This window comes from Struthio camelus, chromosome 4 (assembly GCF_040807025.1).
Source record: "Struthio camelus isolate bStrCam1 chromosome 4, bStrCam1.hap1, whole genome shotgun sequence".
Classification (NCBI taxonomy): Eukaryota; Metazoa; Chordata; class Aves; order Struthioniformes; family Struthionidae; genus Struthio; species Struthio camelus.
Genome location: NC_090945.1, coordinates 67031396 through 67046005, shown reverse-complemented (window position 1 = coordinate 67046005; position 14610 = coordinate 67031396). Strand labels below are relative to the sequence as shown.

The following is a 14610-nucleotide window of genomic DNA, read 5'->3' as shown; positions in this document are numbered from 1 at the left end:
GCCGGGGCCGGGGCCGGGGCCGGGGCGGCCGCCTGGGGCCTGCGCGGCGGCAGGCGGGAGGGCCTGAGCAGCGAGGGGAAGCGCTGCCGCCTTTGCGTGGTCGTGTGCAGGCGCTGCTTCCCTTACCCGTGACATAAGCGTTTGGCCAAGCTTGCAAGAATTACCAATAACAAAAAATGTTCGTCGAGCTGCTTATTGCTTGTTATTCGTTGCCTTGTTCAAATTGCCAGGCGCGTTCAGCAGTGAGACTCTCAGTGCCTGCATCTGTGCAGTTTTAAAGGGCCCCTTTTTCAGTTACATCAGTTTTGCAGTGTTTTTTTTCCTGGAAGTGGTGGTTGTGTTCAGGGGTGGAGACGTGGTGTTGGAGAAGGAGAGAGAACCTGTGTTGGCTGCAGGCTTCTAGGTCTGTAGAGGGCACAGTTTGTCTCTCTGTTGCTGCCTTGCGAGCAGCGTCCTGTAAAATGACCTAGGAGTGACTCCTCTGCTAGAGAAGACGACACCACTTGAGATGTAGGACTTATTAAAGAAAAGTAAAAATTTTCATCTTGATTTGATTTACAAGCTACAATTAACGGGGGAATAATTTTTTTTTTTTTAATCCTTCATGTGTTTGCTTTTCAGGTTTTACTTCATCGGCTTGCAAACTTCCAACGAGTTTGGAGTTTGCCTCCAAATGAAAATACAGGAAAAGAAGTGACTGCACTTGCTTGGAGACCGGATGGCAAAAGTAATGTGAAGTATATGAGGTGACATGTTGCAATAAAAATCCTGTTGGAAATCAGTGCAAGTTGTGGTGATGATACCTCTTGTCTCTGAAGGAAATTTTCAAGTAAACTGTATTTGAAGAAAAGGGTAGCTTAATTTTATGTAGGTTTATTCAAAGCTATAAGGAAGGATACACTGCTGAAGGCAATTGCAAGAAAGATTGGCAAAGTGAATTTATGTCCAATAATATTACTTCCCAAGGTATATCAAAGCTTCCAGTTCATAACTAAGCAGAATATTTTCACGTGTACTACAAAATTCATTGGGAGAATAGAGACAAATCAGGACAGACTGAAGAGCCTGGCTTCTTTAGTCAAAGGCTAAATTTTAGAGGTGAAAATTGCTCTCTAATATTATGCCAGAGAAGGTAAAAAAACCTCTTTCCTTGGTAGAATAAGGTCTGTCAAGACAGTAATGTCTTACAGATGGAGATAACATTGAAATTAGTAGCTTAATAAGTATATGTTGGAAAGTAGTTTGATTTTTTTTTGGACCCATTGGAAGAGTGAGAATGGGAACAATATTCTGATAAGACATGAGCAAGTACTACCTGTTTAGTTTTACGTTGGAATTTAAGAAACTTTTTTTTAAGCTAGTTGCCTGTGATTACAAGGAAGTGGATGCAGTAACGTATGCCTGCCGTATGTTTTTATAGATAAATAGAGGTAAAAAAGGTAGCGATGCAAATGTTGTTCAGCAAGTCTACAATTTTACTTTGTTATAATAAAACCAAAACTGCTGTTGAATGGTCTTTAAATGTATTTCAGCCTTAAATTTGCAAAAACTGAGGCCCTGTAGTTAGAAGTGTGTACTTCAGTTCAGCATGCAGATAAATAATTGTAGGATCAGACTTTTGACCTAAATATGTTACTTAAAAATATGCTAGGAGTTCAAACCTAGGAGTGCTAGTATGCTAGAAGTGCCAGTGAGTAGGTTTCAAGTTAGAGTTTGGAAGCACAGTAGATAAAAGACAAGGAGACAACTAGATGTCCAGTAGTAGGCTTTGAAGGAACACTGTTTTCTAGTCCCGCATAAAGAAAATACAAAGTTTTGCATGTTGGTTATTTATATATTTTACGTTTTCTTCTCTAGTTTTGGCTTTTGGCCTAACTGATACCAAGCGGATTATTCTGTGTGATGTAGAAAAACCTGAAAGCTTACACTCCTTTGCAGTGGACTCTTCTATTACTTACATGCATTGGATGGAAGTAACCGAAGAAAGCAGGTAGGTCTGAAAAACTCTGCACATAAACATAGGCTGTGCAGTACTATCTTACTAATAATTTACAGTTAGTGTGTTACAAGTGGCTAAATAAAAGAATGCTGTCTTTTTCCTCACCACTTTGTTAAAATTTTCCCTTTTTATTAGAATATACTTCTTAATGTGCTTATTTGTAGTGCTGAAGTCTTAGTCTTGTGGTTCTTTTAGTTTATGCCAGAAATATTTCAGTAAGACGTTGAGCATCCACCTGTTAAGAGCTTGCTTAATCCAGTGGTAACTTGATGTATTGTTGTACAGCCTGCCTCCTGATCCAGTTTACTTTGATACCCACTAATGTGTTAATTTATTAAACTAATTGTAATAATGTTGTTATATTCATCTGCTTTGTTAATCGGGGAGAGCATTATATTTAAATCTTCATTAGTGTTTTCGGTGCTTTGGTAGGGTGCTTGCTCCTTTCACGTTTTGCCTTTGTTCTTACATCCTAATCCATTGGCGGTTCTATGATGGGTACAGTTGCTTCAGGATGTCACAGCGCTCCTAGTGACTGTGAGCGTGTGTCATTACGCAGTTCTCAGTAGCACTTGTGAGCTCGCGGGCACTGTGGTCCCTGTTTCTGTGATCTCACAAAACCATCTGATATGTACCTCGTTGCAGTGCAAGACCATAATTAAAAATTTATTAGAAAAAGGGAGGGGGCCTCACTTGGGAATTCTCTCCTCCTTAAAGTACAAATCTAAACGTGGTAAGAAAATAAATGCATCTTAAATCAGTCTAGCATTTTTCTCTTCATGGGGATGGATTTGTCTCCTTATAGGGAATCTCATCCTTCCAGCATGTCTAAGCTGTGGTGTTAAGTACTGTGCTTTAGTCTTCCTCATACTGTGACATGTATCTTTAAATTGAAGTTTGTTTGAGGCGCAGGTGCAGTGGGGGTGGGGTTGAGTTTAAACAGAGACCCATTGTCATATGTACATTTCAGATAATTTATGGAGGAGTTGGTGTCGAGCTACTGAGCCAGCAAATAAAAGCTGTATATTCTCCTTTGGTGAAAATAAAACTAGATTATCAGACTTCTTTTATTAATTTGTTAATTTGATAAATTAAATTACTGAAGGATACGTAAGGGATTGGCCTGTGAGATTTGCAGCTCATTAACATACGTGATGATTTGAATCTCTGCTGTAGAGAGCTTTTGAAGGTAGAAAGAAATTTTCTTTTTTTTTCTCTTTTTTATAACTTTGATGGTAAGACAATCATACTTCTTTTTCAGTGTTCTCACTTCCTTTTACAATGCTGAGGATGAGTCAAATCTCCTTTTGCCTAAATTACCTCCGCTACCAAAAAAGTAAGCATTACACTACAAAGATTAATTTATCATTTGTTGTCATTGTTTTGGTTATTCATCTTTAATGCTGTATAAATGCTGTGGATTACATGTCTGTTCATTGTTACTGAGAATAATTATTTTGTTTTCAGTTATAGCACCACTGCAAAAATCTTCAGGTGAGAAAGTGTTATCTTATATCTCTCTGTTTTTTTTTTGCTTTCTGTTACTGAGACAAGCCACATAAATCCCAGTCATATTTTTTTGTTTTCAGTGAAGAAAAGTCAGATGAGATTATGAAGCTTCTGGGTGATGTAAGGTAAATTCTGTTTGTTTGTTTGTTTTTAATTGTAAAATAATGGATAGTTTTGCTTTTAAGTTATTAATAACCCATTTTTCATGGTTCAGGAGACAGGATGTGGAATACTTCCTTTTTTTTCATGTGCAAAGAAGAACATATATTAAAAAAAAGTCTTCCTCAGTTTCCACCTTTTTTTCCCTTCTCAATTTAGAGGGATTGCCTGGCACACTATCAGCAACTGCTGTTGCTACCACAGGTCCTTTTCCTTAGAAAAGGATTTCTTGGTCTGCATTTGAAGGGAATGTTGTATGTGTTACTTAGGCTGATCTTGGAAACATTGTGAATTCTTGTTATTCCAGATAGGGAATTTCTGTGGATTTGCATGAGTGTGACAAAGCTAAACTTAACACAAACACTGAAGTCGACTGTATTGGGGTTACTTTAAAATAACTAGGGATCTTTTGGTAGGGAACACATGAGGAGCAGTTGGATGAGGTTTAGTTTTTTAGCAGGCAGAGATTAGCTTTGCTAAGCGCGTGCCATGCAGCCTAGAGGAGGACACTTAACTGTCTGTTTTTCTGTTTGTTTTCTTTTACTGTCCTTTGCAGACCCTCCACTGAAAATCATACCCCTTGTTTCAAAATCTACATCTCTATACTGTCACCAGTTATTCCTTTTTAAGACTTACTTTCTCTTCTTATAGTAGGACTTCCTTACTAGGGAAAAAAAATAGCTGTGTGTGTTTGTTGTAGGAGCTTTCCTGATTCTGTGCTTTCATCCATCCAATTAAACAGACCAAAAGCTTTCTGAATACTGCTTTGCTAAGTTCTATATTTGTTTTAATGGAAACATTCTCTTTTTACACGTAATTACTTGTGTAATAAGCAGCAAGTGCATTTAATTTTCTGATGTTTATAAGGGGACATGTAAAACATTGTCATTTCGTGTTGGAGAGCATTAGTGTTCACTGTAATGTCAGCAGATATGGGTAGTTAAAGGTGTAGTGGCGTAAGACAGCAATAGGCAACCTCCCTGTCCAAAGTTTCATATTTTAAATGTAGAAGCAAAGGGAGAGGGCACAGAGAAGCTTTTTTCCAAGTTACGATAGCAAGTCAGCTTTAAAAAGCGAGCAAAACACAGATCTCTCTGTCCCAGGTCCTATTCATTTTTTCTGTCTCTAGTACTGTTGTTATCTGTGACATCTTTTTTAGCTGCTACATCTGTTTTAAATGTTATTGCCTTTGAGGCTGAGCTGAGAAGTGCCGTGGAGTGACTGCCACAAACTCATTCTGCGTGTAATTAGGATAGAATCAGTAGATTACAAAAGCAGCTTTGTGGTCTGTGTTGGAAAGTGGACTGTTGCTAGAAACTGTTACCTTTTCCTTCTGCAAGGACTAAAGTTAGTGAAGGACTTTTGTGCCTAAATTTTGTCTTTTTTTTTTTTCTTCCATTCTATCAGTTCATTTAATAACTGATAATGCTTTCTATATATATTAGAGGCTGGTCGTATTAATGCAATCCAAGCTAATAGTCGTATATACAGTACAGTATTTCTTTTTGTTTCAGTGATTCAGTAGGGTATCTTTGCTAACGGGCTTGTATTTAAATATTAAGGATTGTATTTGTATGCATTAGAAACTGACAGAGAGATGTGATTTCTGATAGTCTGGAGAGAAAAATTGGCAATTTTTTTTTTTTTTGATACGCTCATCAACTCATATTCTTCTCATTTTATAGGCTCAATGCTCTTGTTCTTGGTGGCAGCTCAGGATTTATTGAGATTTATGCTTACGGAATGTTCAGAATCGCTACAGTAACTGGGGTACGTTCGTTTCCTCCCCATGGATTTTTCTTCAAAATATACTAAAATACAGCTGAATTGGATAAAACAATAGATGTATGCTTACACATAAGTGAAACTGGAGTGTTGAAGTTTAAAGAAAGGAATGTTTTGTTTGTCTTGGTTGGTTGGTTTGTTTATTATTGGAAAAGCTGGAGAGCTTAAGGTCCTGTTTCAAATGAAACAAACTAATTCAACTAATCCACAGGAACAAGGATGCTTTAATTTCTGAACAGTAGTTGAAAATTTAATTTTGATTTTCACATGTAATGCAATGCAGCTGCCTTTGTAGGTGAATATGCTATACATCATTGAGAAAATACAGTATTTCATTAACTTTAAAACTTGAATCCTTCAGGTGGCAGGTTCTTGTCGTGGCTTATGTTTGTCTAGTGATTTGAAATCACTGTCAGTTATTACAGAGATACAAGACTCTCCAAACAGTGAAGCAGAGATGACATATTTTCAGGCAAGTAAAATAAGTTTAAAATGCTCTTTAAGAGTAAAAAAGTTGTTTATTTTCTTTACTTTCGGGTAACTATTATTTTCCCATTATTTGCAGGATAACTACAAACTACTATTTTCAGTCTTTCTAAAATTCACCTCAATTTAGCTTTTGGATTTATCACATTACTTTGCAGTCTCACTGATGAGACTGAAGAAGACGAAGGTCTGAGGCATTTCTTTAAAATATTACTTTAAATATAACGTTAATTTATTCAATTATATTTATATTTATTCAGATTTTCTTCATTCTGCGCACAAAGACATAGCAGCAATGCAGTAGATTATCAAGGCTATCCAGAACAGCCATTCTTAAAACTGTTACTGTAAGGATTCCAAAATGTAGAATCTTTGTCAGAGTTTTTGTAGATGTATCAAAAATATTTGTGCTGCTTTGACTTAGGATGTGTTTCTGTCTTAAAACCAACTTTAAGGAAATGAGAAAAGACAGCTTTTTGTGGGTTCCTCCCCATCTGTCTTTCCATTTCTGTAGTCTAAAATTTCTTTAGAGATGAATAATCTGTTAACTGTTATTTGTTTTGTTTGTTATAGCTGAACACTAGTCTCTTATCAAGTTACTTACCTGAGGTAACTCGAATGGCCCGGAAATTTACTCACATTTCAACTCTGTTACAGGTACAATTTTATTTTGACATCTTTTTAATATCACAATTCTTACAAACTTCAGTCTTCTTAACACAAGTGAAATAAATGTTAAGTTAATGTACAGCTCTGACTTGGAAATTTGATATGTACAGTGTATCTCCTCCTCATTTTGTAACAACCTGTTCTTGAATGTGTATTGGAATGCAGGGGGAAGTAATAAGACTAATGTTTGTATCTGTATTACAGTATATAAAGTTATCATTGACATGCATGTGTGAGGCCTGGGAAGAAATATTGATGCAGATGGATTCACGGCTAACAAAGTTTGTACAGGTATTGTAGAAATACACTTTTTGCAGTAGTTCTGTTGTTAGTGTTAACATAGTTCATATTTTAATGCTGTTTGTTTAAGTTTAATGCCTCCAGATAGCAATCTCTTAAGTTCAGAGGCAACCCAGAAGCTGTTGCATGTCAGTTGCTCTGAAGCTGAAGATACCTGAATATAGTAAAGCATGATCATAAAATACAGGAATAGCACAATATTTATTCCAAATTTTCCAAAAACAATAACTTGCACAGTTATTGATCGGTTGTTTTCTATTTAAGGTTGTGTTCTTTGTAGTTCAGTTACTCACAGGCTGACTACTATAAATATTGAGTGGCAGTCCACCAACGCTTGTAGCCTGGTTCAACAGAGCAGGTATAACAGAGCCATGATTAATATGGTATTGAGTTGGCTTACATTTTGTGATCATTGATCATGGCTAGAAGTAAATATAAACAAGTAATTTTTTTTTTTTGACATAGGTTCTGAGGGATGGTAAACTGCTTAGAATTTTTAGTAGGGAGTACAGCTGAAAATAACTTTTAAAAATTACTTGACTCTTAGTCTTTGAGTTTCCAGTGATCAGTAGTCTGATTTCAGCATTCAGGGATATGGGTTTATTTTCCTATATACTTTAAATGAGGTATTTGTGAGATTATTTAGTAGACTGAATTTAATCTCTTTACCAATCTATTCCAATCATTTTGACTGGCAGGAAAAGAATACAACCACTTCTGTTCAGGATGAGTTTATGCAGCTGTTGTTATGGGGCAAAGCAAGGTAGTTACTGTTGTTTTATCCGAGTATGCGTTTGCGTTTGAAGTTGAAATACAAAATGAAAGCATGTTTGCTTCTATTCTCCTCTTCGTCCCCTGCTTAGTCTGGAACTTCAGGCGCTATTAATGAACCAACTGACAGTAAAGGTATGTTAAAGTTTTTGAAATTTTCAAATCATATATTTCAATATATTTTAATTAATATTCTGTTATATTAACATACGTTAACATTTTTTAACAGGGTTTAAAGAAACTTGGTCAGTCCATAGAGTCTTCCTACTCCAGTATACAAAAATTGGTCATAAGTCATTTGCAGAGGTAAGTCACGAGATATCCAGTGAATTAGAGATAAATTGGCATATTACGTGCTTGGATGAAATAATTTATGCTGTATCAGTGGTTCTGTGTGTGTAGGTGTGGAGACTGTGGTGATGCAAAATGTGCTACTTTAATTTTGGGTGCTGGGAGAGTTATTGAACGTACTTGGAGCAATCTCTATGAAATACCAGCTCTATATCACTGGCTAGTGTTCGTGTAGGGTACAGGCAAAACATTCACATGAGCTTTGGGTGGTGTTGAAAATCATTAGGCTTTTCTGTGAAGTAATACTTTTTCATCCGTAAACAGCCTTTATATGCCATACCGCTTTATAAAACTTCCCACTTCACCCATTTAATAATAAAAATGTAGTATGCAGTGAAGTAATGAGTTTCCGAAGGGCTGACTAAAAGAAGATGCTTCTTTGCTCTGCCTTCCTAGTGGCTCTGAGGCGCTGTTATACCACTTGAGTGAATTGAAAGGAATGGCTTTATGGAAACAAAAATATGAGTCTCTGGGATTAGATGCATCTGGAATTGAAGGTATAGTAATATGTGCTCTATTTATACCCACTCTGATTTTACTTTTGAAAGCTTAGTGGTAATGGTTTGCTCTCTTTGTAGATGCTATTACTGCTGTTGGTTCTTTCATCCTGAAAGCAAATGAGCTGCTTCAGTAAGTATAAGGCCTAGAGAATTTCTCATTTTTTTTTAAAAGCCTGTTAAGTCCTGTATCTATGGGGAAGCACGTGGCTGGGAGGAGAGGAAGATGGGAGAGCAAGTCTTGCCTCACTGCATCTCACAGAATCACATCTCAAGAACAGTCCTACTGTGAAGGATGCATTAAGCGTTTTTTAAAAATTCCTAACGCTTGCAGGTCTGTCTTTAATAAAGGTGGAGCTGAAATCTGGGCAGCTTGTGACATATAGATCAGGTAGTTTCATTCTTTGTTTATTCTACAGGGTTATCGACAGTAGTATGAAAAACTTCAAAGCGTTTTTTCGATGGCTGTACGTTGGTAAGATTTATTACATGTAGTAAGCATACAGTATCTCTTTTGTAACATTGAAATGTTGACAAGTAGTTAAGCCAATCTGAGGTATAACCATCTATTTATTCCTATCATAGAAAATTCCTGGACATATAAAAGGTTATGTTTGGGGCAAGAATGATTATAAATTTATGATCTGTATATTAAATATTGACAGGTCTCAAATTTACATACACAGAGTTTAGAACACATGTAGGTATTTTATATGCTTATCCTGTAGTATGTTATTCCAAATTGTTTTCTGCTTCATGACCAGTTTGCTGGTCTTGACTTCGAGAAAGGAAAGGACTATGGTTTACCCAAATGGTAAAGTATGGTCTAACTGGTGTTTACTCTGCCACTCTTGCTGTTTTTTTCCCCATGAAGACCTAGTTAGCATTTAGAGTTGTGCACAGGTGTTAACATGCTCTGAATGTTCTGATAGAGGTTATAGTCACTTCAGATTGTAGCTGAGTAGCTGCAGATTAAAGATTAGAAAGAAGTAGGGAACTTTATATTTTAGCCTTGCTTATTTTTATAAGGTCGTTATGAATATGTTTATTATTTTAATTGATTTTTAGAACTATTTTACAAAAACCAAAGTGGTCTTATCAGTCACTGTAAAAGCACCAGAAATGCTATGTTAGCACCTGCAAACTGGAATATAATAATTTTAATTTAAAAATGGCAGAAAGCAGAACTGTCAGAGTTCTCTGTCGTCACGTTAGCACTTTAAGTGATCACTCTGCCTCTGTTGAAACTAAACAGAGAACTGTAATGACTTTTCTGCAATTCTCTTAGCTCAGGAGTATTACCATGCACAATATAACGGTGTGGTATATATATTTTCATTTTACTGCTCTTCGTAGGGACGTGAATCCTTATGAACCCTTTTTATAATAATTTAACCTCAGTCTTGTAGAGGATGGAATGCAGATGAAAAGGATAGAAGATAAAACTATGTGAAGATTTGTATTGTAAGTTAGTGGGGCAGATGAGCCTTAATTTCAGTCTCAATTTGTAATCCTTCATTCCAGGCTGTTTTGTTTCTGAAAAATAAATCTTTCCTATATTGTCGGAAGTGTCTTATTACATACTTACGGAAAAATGAGAATATTAGGAAAAAAATATATTAATAAAGTGAGAATATCATTCTTCCCTCAGCCATGTTGAGGATGTCAGAAGACCACGTGCTTCCAGAGCTGAACAAGGTAGTAGTAACATTGCTAATGTTCTGCTGGACTTGGAGGGCAGGATTAAAGACTTGTTTTTGGTTCCAAAACTTAACCAATAATGTCTGTATTGTTTCTCTGAGAAAGTTGATGGCCTCAGATTCATACTAATACTCTGTTTCACATGTGTTACTGTTTCTGTTTTCTTTGTTAATATTACTCTTTTTAGAAAGCAGGTGTGTGAATGTGTGACAGCTGTGAAATACTTACATGAACGACCTCCTCTTTTATTTAGTGTTTTAAAATATCAAGGCCCCAGGTGGTGACCCTGCTTTTAGCCCTTCCTCCTCCTTGGTTCCTCTGACCTAAGTTAGTGTTGCTGCTTTTGCATGTTGCTTCTTACACAGCCATTACTGTGTCCAAACAGGCTGATCATTTCAGAGCTGCATCTTTCATCTGTCTAAACTTTCTAAAATTTCATTCCCTCTCCTTCCCCCCCAGCTGCCTCCTCCCCCCACCCCAAATAGAGTGAAATCATTGCCACACTGAAGTTAACGGGAATGATGTTTTAATATCTTTTCCAATGACCTGGAAGGGGAGATGGAATACACCTGCATCCTATTTGCATACAGCACCAAGCTGGGAGATGCAGTTGATGCACTTAAGGGCAGAGCTGCCATCCACAGTGACCTAGAGAGCCTAAAAGACTGGGCTGACACGAACCTGCTGAAATTCAACAAGGGCAAGTGCCAACTCCTGTCCCAGGAAGGAGCGAGCCCCTGCAATGACACAGGCTGGGGCCCGACTGGCTGAGAAGCAGCTCTGCTGAAAAGGACTTGGGGGTGTTGGTGAACGGCAAGCTGGGCAAGAGCCAGTGGTGTGCCCTGGCAGCAAAGGCAGCCAAGAGCCTCCTGGCCTGTACTAACAGGAGTAGGCCCTTTAGGTTGAGGGGATTATCCTCCTTTACTCAGTGCTCGTTAGATCACATTTAGAATACTTTGTCTAGTTTGGGGCCCCCCAGTACAAGACCAACATGAATAAGCTGGAGCGGGTTCAGCGGAGGGCCATCAGTCAGGGGGCTGGAGTGCTTGTCTTGTGAGGAAAGGCTGAGGGAGCTGGGCTTATTTGGCCTGGAGAACATGCATTCTATGCTGTTTGAATTTTCTTATCCTTTGCTTTTCTCACCTCTTCTTTCTCCTTATAGATGACTCAGAAAGATATCACGTTTGTTGCTGATTTTCTTACTGAACACTTCAATGAGGTAAGTTTGTATTGGTTTGCTGAGTACCAAGTACAGCATCTGACTGTATTTTTGCGGATTGAACTCAGAAAACCATAGGGAAAATAGTTGAATCTCCTTTTTGGTGCACTACTTGTCATTGGACTTTGGGTTTAAATTTTGCTTTTGTTTATGTTTATTTTTCAGGCACCAGAGCTCTATAATCGTAAAGGAAAATACTTCAATGTGGAGAGAGTTGGCCAGGTAAAGAACTAGGGAATGAATGGGAAAGAGAATAAATGCAAAAATCCTTACATGGAGGAATTTTTAAAGCTGTGCCCACTTTTCTTCTCTCCTCCTTTTGCTGTGTTGCACATTGCAGCAATGGTAGAGGAAAGTATTAATTATTTTCCACTGTTAATAAGAAAAGAAGTATTTTTAAAGCATACTCTCTAATGTTACCTTATGTATGCTGTATTTTAAGAAGGGGATGAAATTATTTTGCAGCTAACAATAGTAGTCTAAAACTGAAATCTGCTTGTTATCTTTATGCCATTAATCGCTGGATTTCAAAACATTTGCACTCAAACTTCATTTTAACATCAGTTTCATGTGGAAATATCGCTATATGATCTTATACAATAATTTATTTTCTTACTAGTTTCTAGATGAGCTGGAGGATTTAATAGTAAGAATAGGGCGTGTTATATTAAGGGGAGATGCTTAACAGACTTGAAAGGGACAACGTGGGGGGTGAGTTCTGATGTCCCTTGTTCTTAAACAGTGATGTTATGAATGTCTGTTTCTTTTCTAGTACTTGAAAGATGAAGATGATGACCTTGTATCACCACCTAATACAGAGGGAAATCAGTGGTTTAACTTTCTTAAAAATAGTACTCATCTTAAAGGTAAAATGTGCTTTATATGGTGAATCAAAGATACATGTAGACCTTAAATTTAGAAAGAATAATCTGTTTTTCATACTTATGAGTTATTTCTATAGTACTGATTATGGATCTCCATCTAAGTAGAATAAAATCGATGGGCCTTGTTATTTTAGCGAGTTTTCACGTAGCTGCTTGTTCAATCAGTTACCACTTTCTGCATAGTAGAAGTTTCCTGCTTTTTATGAACAAGGATCAGAAATGTTGGTTTGGAAGGAATCCCAGGAAGATGTCTATCTTAGGAGACTTTAGTTCCACTCTGAGGAAGTAGTAAGTGCACTTAGGGAAGCTTCCCTAAGTACACCTCGGGGAAGCTTCCTGATTTCTTCTCTTTGACATGGAGTCTTTAAGAGATTCTACAATGCTCCTAGATTGTTTTGTTTATTAGTGTTAAAAAGGAAGTAAGAGACAGTAACAAACTGATGCTGAGAATGATTCTTTTTTTAACCATAGACAGACTATAACCTTCTACAGCATGAGCTATCTTGTTATTACAGGAGAGAATTTGCCATGGCTGCCTTTTTCTATCCGTTACCAATTAAATAAAAAGAGGGGAAGCTGTGGCACTTTTTTGTGTTTGGCGAAGCAGTATCTAGAAAATTTACTTTAAACATACTTACAAATTTTTTTTGATACTTCAGATAATAAAATACATGCAGATTATTTGACTGGTCATTTCTGTTACCATCCAAGATCCATGATTGTTTGTAGAGAGATTGCAATAAATGTTTTTGTTGGTATTAATTTGGTAATTATTGAGACGTTCGTCTTGCTCTCTTCTTAGAACTATAAGGTTTGTAGGGCTAGGAATGTTACATGTACGTTTGTGGTTGATACTCCTACTACCCTCCTTTGGTGTTCCGTGTTACTTTGCCGATTGACTTAATGTTTTGTAATTTTTCCAGCTAAACGGTGGAAAAGAGTTAGATTAGGTATACAAAATAAGTAGCAAGATTTGTCTTAAAAGCTAAATGTCTTCTTACAACGTAATTTCCTTCACAAGAAGGAATAAATCCTGTTGAACCCAAAATGCAACTACGATAAAAAGTTTGGAAATGGGTTTGCTAAAACAAGGTAGTTCATGGTAACTGTATTTCTAGCTCTTGGCTAACTGCCACTCCCTGTTTTTATAATTTTGAATGGGCAATGAGAGAATGTTAAAAGGGCAAGTAGGCCTCCATTTCTCGTTCATTTGCCTCATTTCCTACTGTGTTACAGTTAGTCACCTGAGTTTGAATTTATAATCAAAGAATAATAAAAGGTCCTGGAGGTCATCTAGTCCGACCTGCTGTTCAAAGCAGGGCTATCTGCAAAGTTAGGCCAGGTTGCTCAAGGCCATGTACAATCGAGTCCTGAATGTCTGCAAGCATGGAGACCCCGCAGCCTCTCTGGGCACACTGCTCCAGTGCCTCACCACTCCTTGTGAAAACTTTTTTCTTTATCCCCAATTGGAATTTCCCTCACTGTAGCTTATGACTATTGTGACTTCTCCTCTCACTGTGTACCTTTGTGAAGGATGTTGCTCCGTCTTCAGTAACTCCTCTTTTTGGTAGCTGAAGAGATCACTTGGCTCCCCCTCAACTTCTCTTCATAAAGCATGCGCTTCAGCCCCCTCACCATCTTAGTGTCCCTCCACTGGACTCACTCTAGTTTGTCGGTTTAACAGCGCAGTATGTTTTTACATAGGCACATGTGTTTTTAAAATGAACTTTGATTTATCTGTTTACAGAAAGCCCATTGTTGTTTCCCTATTACCCTGAGAAATCACTGCATTTTGTGAAAAGACAAATGGAAGGGATCATTGATCGGTGTTTACAAAAACCAGCTGTAAGTTCAGTCTTTACAAATGATGACTTTCTATTGGGGTATCACGCAACTGAAGATGCCTAGTAAGACTTCAGGTTTAATCTTTGCCTTTGAGTGCCCACAACATAGGTGGTAGCACGCAGCCTAGCTTCCCCATTGCTGAATGTCTCAAGCGTTTGGCTAGGGAGAGAGTAGTGGGAGATTTGTTTCTTATTTTCTCTCTTGTCTGACCCTTTACATTAATGGGATCTATATGAATATTAATTAGCTTGATGTATGCACTATATATTATATAGCTGTATTAGTTAGCAGTATATTAGTCTATATTTTCTGAACAAATGCAAAACAAGTGTATCAAGTGCTTGCAGTGGGGATGTCTGTTCCAGCATCGATACTGGTGGATTTCGCCTTCAAACGTGCTTGGGTTTTACTTTGCTTTTTCTTTTTTACCTCAAA

The 14610-nt window shown here is 37.3% G+C and overlaps 1 protein-coding gene across 3 annotated transcripts in view; it reads left to right on the top strand.

Annotated features, from left to right (window-relative positions):
• The window catches only part of ANAPC4 (anaphase promoting complex subunit 4), a 32594-nt gene that overhangs the window by 230 nt on the left and 17754 nt on the right, over nt 1-14610 (top strand). For 2 of the 3 annotated variants that reach the window (XM_068943256.1, XM_068943255.1), the window contains exons 2-21: nt 622-727; nt 1858-1990; nt 3261-3335; nt 3467-3493; nt 3589-3633; nt 5353-5437; nt 5814-5924; nt 6512-6595; nt 6812-6898; nt 7606-7670; nt 7771-7813; nt 7908-7984; nt 8426-8526; nt 8608-8659; nt 8946-9001; nt 10178-10224; nt 11390-11446; nt 11612-11668; nt 12219-12312; nt 14078-14175. In XM_068943256.1, the coding sequence (XP_068799357.1) occupies nt 622-727; nt 1858-1990; nt 3261-3335; nt 3467-3493; nt 3589-3633; nt 5353-5437; nt 5814-5924; nt 6512-6595; nt 6812-6898; nt 7606-7670; nt 7771-7813; nt 7908-7984; nt 8426-8526; nt 8608-8659; nt 8946-9001; nt 10178-10224; nt 11390-11446; nt 11612-11668; nt 12219-12312; nt 14078-14175 (1500 nt within the window). Of the gene's footprint in view, nt 1-621; nt 747-1857; nt 1991-3260; nt 3336-3466; nt 3494-3588; nt 3634-5352; nt 5438-5813; nt 5925-6511; nt 6596-6811; nt 6899-7605; nt 7671-7770; nt 7814-7907; nt 7985-8425; nt 8527-8607; nt 8660-8945; nt 9002-10177; nt 10225-11389; nt 11447-11611; nt 11669-12218; nt 12313-14077; nt 14176-14610 lie in introns of all 3 variants that reach the window. The other variant, XM_068943257.1, reaches the window with a different exon arrangement.